This window comes from Oncorhynchus tshawytscha, linkage group LG24 (genome assembly GCF_018296145.1).
Source record: "Oncorhynchus tshawytscha isolate Ot180627B linkage group LG24, Otsh_v2.0, whole genome shotgun sequence".
Lineage (NCBI taxonomy): Eukaryota > Metazoa > Chordata > Actinopteri > Salmoniformes > Salmonidae > Oncorhynchus > Oncorhynchus tshawytscha.
The window spans coordinates 27,077,946-27,086,401 of record NC_056452.1 but is presented as its reverse complement, the minus strand read 5'-3'; the positions used below and the strand labels follow the sequence as shown (position 1 = coordinate 27,086,401).

The window sequence follows — 8,456 nt, the reverse complement described above, 5'->3', positions numbered from 1 at the left end:
CACGGAGGAAGGACCAAAGCTCTAGACCTACGCCTGGAGCGAGCAGGCCACAGGAGAGTACCATCACTGACCTCCAGGTCTTGTGCTTCCAGGTGTGTTTGTCTGCTCCTCAGGTCGTCCTTCCTCCCCTCTACAGACCCAGATCCCAACTCAGCACCTGTAACAGCCCCAGTTCCGGTTTCAGGTTTCCGGGTTCCAGTTTCCCCCCCCCTCCCCGGTCCCCAGCACCAGACCCAAAACAAACCCTTGACCTCCAGTCCCGGTCCCAGCATGACTTCCAGTCCCGGCCCTAACACCAGAACCAACCCAGGTTTTCCTGGTCCCAGACACAGCACCGACCAACCACAACTGTCACCACTTTTCAGCAACTGCCAGCACAATCCCCACCACTTCCCCTCCCCCAACACAAAGACACATACTGTACATTGTGGACTGACTGACTGACTGAATTGAGTGACAGATTTTCTGATTGATTGATTGCTTTTGTTTCTTTAAAAAAATAAATGCTTAATTTGAATTGATTACTTATTGTTTTAATTGTTTATTATTTGAAATGTGAAATTAATGAAATTAATGATGGATTGAATTTGAACTTGTTGAACATTTTCAACTGTAATTAATTTTTGAGAGGAGAGGAGGGAACATGACCCAATCCACATCAACGGTACTGCAGTAGAGAGAGTCAGCAGTTTTAAGTTTCTCAGTGTCCACATCACAGAGGACCAGAGGACATCACAGGACATCACAGAGGACCAGAGGACATCACAGGACATCACAGAGGACATCACAGAGGACCAGAGGACATCACAGGACATCACAGAGGACCAACAACACCACCACTCTGGTCAAGAGGGCGCAACAGCGTCTTTACGTCCTAAGGCGGCTGAACAAATTTGGCATGCCGCCCCGGGTCCTCTCCAAATACTACCGATGCATACTACCTGACCAGTTGCATCACGGCCTGGTACGGGAATTGCTATATCCACGACCGTAAGGCCCTCCAGCGGGTGGTGAAGACGACCCCGTACATCACTGGGACCGTGCTCCCACCCATCCAGGACATCTACTCAAACAGTGTCTGAGGAAGTCCCACGGTATCATCAAGGACCCCACACACCCCAGGCATGTTCTCTCCCTCATTGTCGTGCAGACGGTATCGGAGCATGAGGTCTGATATGAACAGGCTCAGAGGAAAAAGTTTCTATCTACAACCTATCAGACTGCTGAACACTTGAACTGGACGGACCACGTGCTCTGATCCACGTTCCTCTTTTGTTCTCTAACGCTCCTCTATTGGTTCCTCAAGCAAGGGGGGAGGCCGATGACATCACAAATCCCCATGAGACCCACTCTTTGAATGCCCTACACCTTGAAGTTTGCAGTTGTGTAAAAAAAAAAGCCCCATTTTGCTCAAAACTGATTTCGTTTTACCTTATAGTGTATACTTTACTATATTTATACTGGCGTTCAACAGTAAAAGTAATACCAAAAAAAAAAACGTCTTTGAGCTTTACACAGTTGCTGTACTAGGACACAAACAGAAAGAGCTTGACCATTGTGTAACAAAACCAGTCACTCACACGGTCCCACAGACAATGACCTACAAGTTTCATCATAGGAACCTGTAACCTAGGGAACTTTAGCCTACTATAAAACGTAACACTTACACGTAATATCCTATTTTTTAAGCAAGGACCCAATATGCATAACCTTTTAACTCTAATGTCCGTTCATTTTAATATATCAATTTCTCTCTTGTATACCTAGTGTTTAAGAGAGCGAGGTCAGAATAAACCTGTAACTTCAAGCTAAAGCATATCAAAACAAAATTCGCAAACTGTACAGACTGTACAGCCAATGTCCCAAGTACCAAACGGAACAGAGTACAACCCTACCCGGTGACATGTGTCCTTCCGCCAAACTGCCCGTGCACTACTTTTCCCTCTCCACAACCTTTTTTGCACGTCGTCTCACAATGATCATTGCATTTCCGAAGTAATCACACTGGCATAATCTTTGGGCATAATCAGAGCAACTACAACAAATCATTGTCTCATATATTTGAGACACTATATCGCACTGGGTTTAAGTGTCCGTTTCTTCGCTATGAAATTGAATGGAATTTATTTACTACTGTCAAAGTACATCCATTAATGTTCAGACGCTATCTCAACAACCTTCAACATTATGATTACTTGTGGTCCAAATACACATGAAACGCTAACCACTACCGTAAATAAACCCTTGCTATTGACTGACTTGCTAAACAGCCAATCGGAATGCAAGATGAAGTAGTTCACGAATGACGAAGGCCGAGTTTGGCCAATGGAAAACCGTTATTTAGGCTCGACCTCTGAGCACCTCATCACCGCCTTTTTTTTGTGTCCGTGGCGGAGTACTACCTATATATAAACGAGACAATCCGAACTTTAAAGCGCAGTTGTAAAAATAAAATAAAAAACTTCCAGACGAAATAAAAAATTGTCGCCCGCATAACATAACATAACTGGAATAATATATAGTCATTACAGCAGCAGGACAATTTTGTTCAACAATGAAGTAGCTAACCGTCTCCATTTAGTTAGTATTTGACAACGTTATTTTGGTTTGCTACAGTAGCTAACTGACGTTAAGTCACTCGTCATCGAAGCTGTGCAGAAGCAACGACCTGCTGTGTATTTCTATGTAACTGTAACGTTGGATACTTACATGTAAGTATACTTCTCTTTTATTTAGCTATTTCAATAGAAGTCGTTAGCGAGGTAGCTAGTTATTAAGTTATATTGTTGTTCAAATCCCTAGAGACGAGCTAACTTATGATATAAACCGCTTTGTTCCGTCTTGTTTTGGGTTGGTTATAACGTTAGCTAGCTAGCACAGATAATTATTAGTAATAACGTTAGATAGCTAGTTGATATAGCTGACGATGGGAAATATCTAGCTAGAAAGTTTAAATCAAACTATTTTGAGCTAACAACCAGACGTATTTTTGTTAGCTCGGTGGTCATTGAATGACAGTGAAGGATGGGAGCACATTCAACAGTCTTCATGTTAAATTACACATCCGATGAGATTTCATGTAACAGGTTAAGTCTATACCGTAGTGGTAAGCATAGCTGCTGTTTACAATACTACATTTCCTTCAAAACCTTGGTGCTTAACTAGCTAACGTTGGCTAAGTTACTGATTGATGGATTCAATTGAAGCGAGGCAAGCTGTAGGATTTGGATTGGACGTTTGATCATCTCATATATATATATATATATATATATATATATCACTAGCTAGGTAATGGTAAGCGTCATTTCTAAAAGAGAAGGACATCTATGACCGTGAATAGAAATTCAATGAGGATTATGTAACAAGGGTTCTCTTTGCTAGATCAGCTCACCAGCTGCTCTCTAACAATACATGATTCTCTAGCCAGTGGTGGTTCACGGACACGGTTTCTTCTGTTACCTTCACTAGACAACATGATTCTTTCATCTCATCATATCAAATGAATTAGGGACGTGTGTGTGTTTGTCAGCGCGCAAGAAATATTCTATATCAGGTGAGGTTACAATTGTCTCGGATCATTGGCTAATTACATTGTTACTTTAATTGCGTTAACCCGCTGAGCCACCACTGTCCAGAGGTCAACTATGCTAGTCCGTATGTTTAGGCCTTACTTATAGCTAGTGATATTGTACACCCTGTCTGGTGGACACAGCAATGCACTGTACTGGGAAGGGAATGGCAGAGCACATTTAGTACTCTACTGTAAATGCAATCAGGTTTATGAAGCCAACATCTTTACAACGGTGAGTTAAATAGATTATTGCGCAAACACACACACGTTTATAACGTTTAACCAGTTTATAATAGCAATAAGTCACCTCAGGGGTTTGTGGAATTGTCTGATATTTACACGGCTGAAATGCTGTTTTAGCAAGTCAGCATCCAGGATACCCGGTTTATAATTAGCCATATACCATTGTCATCGTGTTTTTGTTAATTTATCTCTCCTCTTCTTCCAGGCTTAGGAACCTTATCCTGTGGACGGAAGGATATCGTTTCAGCATCTACCACTTACTCTGTCCCTCTGTTTGGCCCAAACTGCTTATCACTGCAACGCTCAGGAATACCCACATCATAACCGGGAAGCAGCTATGCAGCTTGAAATCCAAGTAGCACTTAACTTTATTATTTCCTACTTGTACAACAAACTCCCCAGACGGCGTGTGAACATCTTCGGTGAGGAGCTCGAGAGGCAGCTGAAGAAGAAGTACGATGGCCACTGGTACACGGATAAGCCATACAAGGGCTCTGGGTACAGGTGCCTCCACGTAGGGGAGAAGGTGGACCCTGTGGTGGAGCAGGCAGCCAAGGAGAGCGGCCTGGACTTGGACGACGTCCGGGATAATCTCCCTCAGGACCTAAGTGTGTGGATTGACCCCTTCGAGGTGTCCTACCAGCTTGGCGAGAAGGGGCCGGTCAAGGTGCTGTATGTGGATGATAACAATGAGAACAACGGGTCCGAGTTGGACAAGGAGATCAAGAACAGCTTCAACCCAGAGGCCCAGGTCTTCATGCCCATCAGTGACTCTATCGGGACCTCTTCTGAGTCCAGCTCTCCTTCACCCCCTTTCGGGCAATCTGCGGCCATTAGCCCCTCGTTCATGCCGCGCTCCACCTATCCAATAACCTTCACCACCGCCACCTTTGCCGCCACCAAGTTTGGCTCCACCAAGATGAAGATCTCCGGCCGCAACAACAACAATGGTAACGCCAACAAGGTGGCCCGCACCTCCCCAACCAATGACCTGGGGCTGAATGTGAACACTCTAATGAAGCAGAAAGCCGTTTCCACCTCTATGTACTCTCTGTACGGCCTGGGCCAGCAGCAGAATGCCTCTGCACTCTCTCCTAATGCTAAGGAGTTTGTGTTCCCCAGCCTCCAGGGTCAGGGGAGCTCCGGTGGCGTGTTCCCCAGCCTCCAGGGTCAGGGGAGCTCCGGGGCGTGTTCCCCAGCCTCCAGGGTCAGGGGAGCTCCGGGGGCGTGTTCCCCAGCCTCCAGGGTCAGGGGAGCTCCGGGGCGTGTTCCCCAGCCTCCAGGGTCAGGGGAGCTCCGGGGGCGTGTTCCCCAGCCTCCAGGGTCAGGGGAGCTCCGGGGGCGTGTTCCCCAGCCTCCAGGGTCAGGGGAGCTCCGGGGGCGTGTTCCCCAGCCTCCAGGGTCAGGGGAGCTCCGGGGGCGTGTTCCCCAGCGAGGGCTCTCTCAGCCTCAGCCCGCTGCAGTACAACGATGCCTTTGACGTGTTTGCGGCCTACGGAGATCTCAACGACAAGACCCTCAATGATGGGCTGAACTTCAACCTCAGCAACATGCAGTATTCCAAGCAGCAATTCCAGTCGGTCATGGCTAACTAAACCTGACACTAGGACTTGAACATGTTATTTCTTAATGACGACGGTAGCTTGAAGGGAAGCATTACGAAGAACTGGATTTTCAAGGAACCTCTTGAGTAGCTTTCTATCTAGTTAGGGAAGCAGCATGTGTCCAAGGGTGCTTTTTCTCTGCCCCATTGAATTAGTTTATATTTACTAAAAGTTTGTTGTACGAACACGTCCAAGCTTGATTACTTAAATTCAACATGCATAGTTGTTTTTTTTGTCAACCGAGCACAAAATATATTTTTGTACTATGTTTGAAATACAAAAAAAAAACTCCATTAACATGGATTAAAAAAAAATAAAATGTTTCTGTCCTCTTAGTGTTTTACATGTGTTAGGACATGGCAGATTTGTATGACTTTGCACTACTAAATGGGGTTACTTGGTCTTTTTCTACTTGTATAATTTAATTTAGTACAGAGTTTAAGATATCAAAGTATATATTGTTTCTTTGACATGGCAGTGCATCTATCTTTTTACTACTCCAGTGATGGCTGCAGCAGCTTGTCATTGTGTTTTTTTTATTAGTAGTATTTTTATTTTTAGGTAAAGAATTGTCTTTAAAATTCATCACGTATTCTTAAGATTGCGTACAGAGTTTTCCTTCGTGGTGGAATTTCATGTACAACAAGAGTTGTATTTTCTCTTAAGAGTTGAAAGATTTTGCTATATTATGTACAAAAAATGTAAATTGTATACATTTTAATTTTGTACCTACATTGTGTAATACTTGATTAAAAAAAAATGATATAACAAACTATTTTTTTTGTCCGTGTCTTAGATGTCAAGAGGGACTGGAATAGTTTATTGTTTTGTATTAAAAATGCTTAAATTATGTTTCTCTTTTTACATATTTTTTTAAAATATTTGCACCCTGGTCTTTTTAATAAATTAAACTACAGTCAAAACATGATTTGTGGACATTAGATTTATTGATTGCTTGCATTTGTTAGGCCCAGAATCTCATTTTACGAATAACTCATTACTATAACTACATTTCGTATGTGATGCATTGGAAAGTAATGGGGCTTTTATGACAGGAATAGACAATTATTTTAGGACCAAGGCAAGGCCTGACTCTTCACTATTCCGGGGATAGTGTTGATGCATTTCTATTATAATAGGCCATCAGTAAGACTGCTCAATGCACATCTACCTTCTGAATGAACAACCTTAGCTGTTGGACAATCCTTGGCCCTGGATGGATAAAGTAGCAAGTTGTGAAAGTGTAGTACTATATACATGTCATGTTTATAGTCTTATGCCCAAAGGGCAGGTTAAGATAATACAGGATGACTTGGCAGTTTATTACTGTGACATCACACACAGATAATCTACAATTCATACCACTCCTATGTTGTGCATAGCACTCCCAATGCTATTCATGATTATGATGGAATCCTGTACACATGTGGTATACCAGTTCCTTCAGGGACGATCCAAAGTCCACGCCCATCCCCGGGTTACCTTTCATGTGATTGGTGTGGAGGAGCTATTTTTGTCACATGTCAAATTATTGTGACTGTATCAACCTATTTTCAGGCTGTTGTGTTACTTTGCTTGCTATAGTCAAATCAAATTGAATTTGCCACATGCGCCGAACACAACAGTGAAATGCTTACTTACAAGCCCTTAACCAACAATGCAGTTTGAAGAAAATACCTAAAAAAAGTAACAAATAATTAAAGAGCAGCAGTAAAATAACAATAGCGAGGCTATATACAGGTAGTACCGGTACAGAGTCAATGCCCAGGGGCACCGGTTAGTTGAGGTAATTTGTACATGTAAGTAGAGTTAAAGTGACTATGCATAGATAATAACAGAGTAGTAGCAGCAGCATAGAAGGGGGGCAATGCAAATAGTCTGGGTGGCCATTTGATTAGATGTTCAGGAGTCTTATGGCTTGGGGGGTAGAAGCTGTTTAGAAGCCTCTTGGACCAAGACTTGGTGCTCTGGTACCGCTTGCCGTGCGGTAGCAGAGAGAACATTCTATGACTAGGGTGGCTGCAGTCTTTGACAATTTTTAGGGCCTTCCTCTGACACTGCCTGGTATAGAGGTCCTGGATGCCAGGAAGCTTGGCCCTGGTGATGTACTGGGCCGTACGCACTACCCTCTGTAGTGCCTTGCGGTCGGAGGTCGAGCAGTTGCCATACCAGGCAGTTATGCAACCAGTCAGGATGCTCTCGATGGTGCAGCTGTAGAACCTTTTGAGGATCTGAGGACCCATGCCACATCTTTTCAGTCTCCTGAGGGGAAATAGGTTTTGTCGTGCCCTCTTCACCACTGTCTTGGTGTGCTTGGACCATGTTAGTTTGTTGGTGATGTGGACAACCAAGGAACTTGAAGCTCTCAATCTGCTCCACTACAGTCCTGTCGATGAGAATGGGGGCGTGCTCGGCCCTCCTTTTCTTGTAGTCCATATACAGCTCATTGTGTGCGGTCTTAGTGCCAGCATCTGTTTGTGTGTGGTTTGTAGACAGATGAAAACTCTCTAAGTAGATGGTGTGGTTTCCAGCTTATCATGAGATACTCAACCTCGGGCGAGCAAAACCTCAAGACTTCCTTCGATTTTCTTGCACCAGCTGTTGTTTACAAATACACAAGACCTAAACCCCTGGTCTTACAAGAGTCTACTGTTCTATCCTGCCGATAGAGTGTATAACCCGCCAGCTGTATGTTCTTAATGTCGTTGTTCAGCCACGGCTCGGTGAAACATAAGATATTACAGTTTTTAATGTCCCGTTTGTAGGATATACGTGCTTTTAGTTCGTCCCATTTATATTCCAGCGATTGTACAATGGCTAACAGTACGGATGGCAAAGGCAGATACACATTTATGGAATACCAGCTCCTTCGGAGACGATCCAAAGTCCATGCCCCCCACACATGCAGAGACCCCACCTGGCTTAATTTGCGCCTCCAGAGATGCAACCTTTCTCATCGTCACTCAATGTAGTGACTCTCACTAGGTTTACCCCCACTGAACTCGCATCCTACCATACCCTTGTCTGTACACTATGCC

The 8,456-nt window shown here is 44.0% G+C and overlaps 1 protein-coding gene across 1 annotated transcript; it reads left to right on the top strand.

The window, feature by feature from the left end:
* Positions 1 to 2,405: 2,405 nt before the first annotated feature.
* LOC112235713 (protein Tob1) lies at positions 2,406 to 6,193 on the top strand. Its single transcript, XM_024404193.2, is given in 4 exon segments — positions 2,406 to 2,711; positions 4,020 to 4,995; positions 4,998 to 5,072; positions 5,075 to 6,193. Coding segments are annotated over 3 exon segments (1,254 nt in total). The 5' UTR covers positions 2,406 to 2,711; positions 4,020 to 4,151; the 3' UTR covers positions 5,410 to 6,193.
* The last annotated feature ends 2,263 nt before the right edge of the window (positions 6,194 to 8,456 follow it).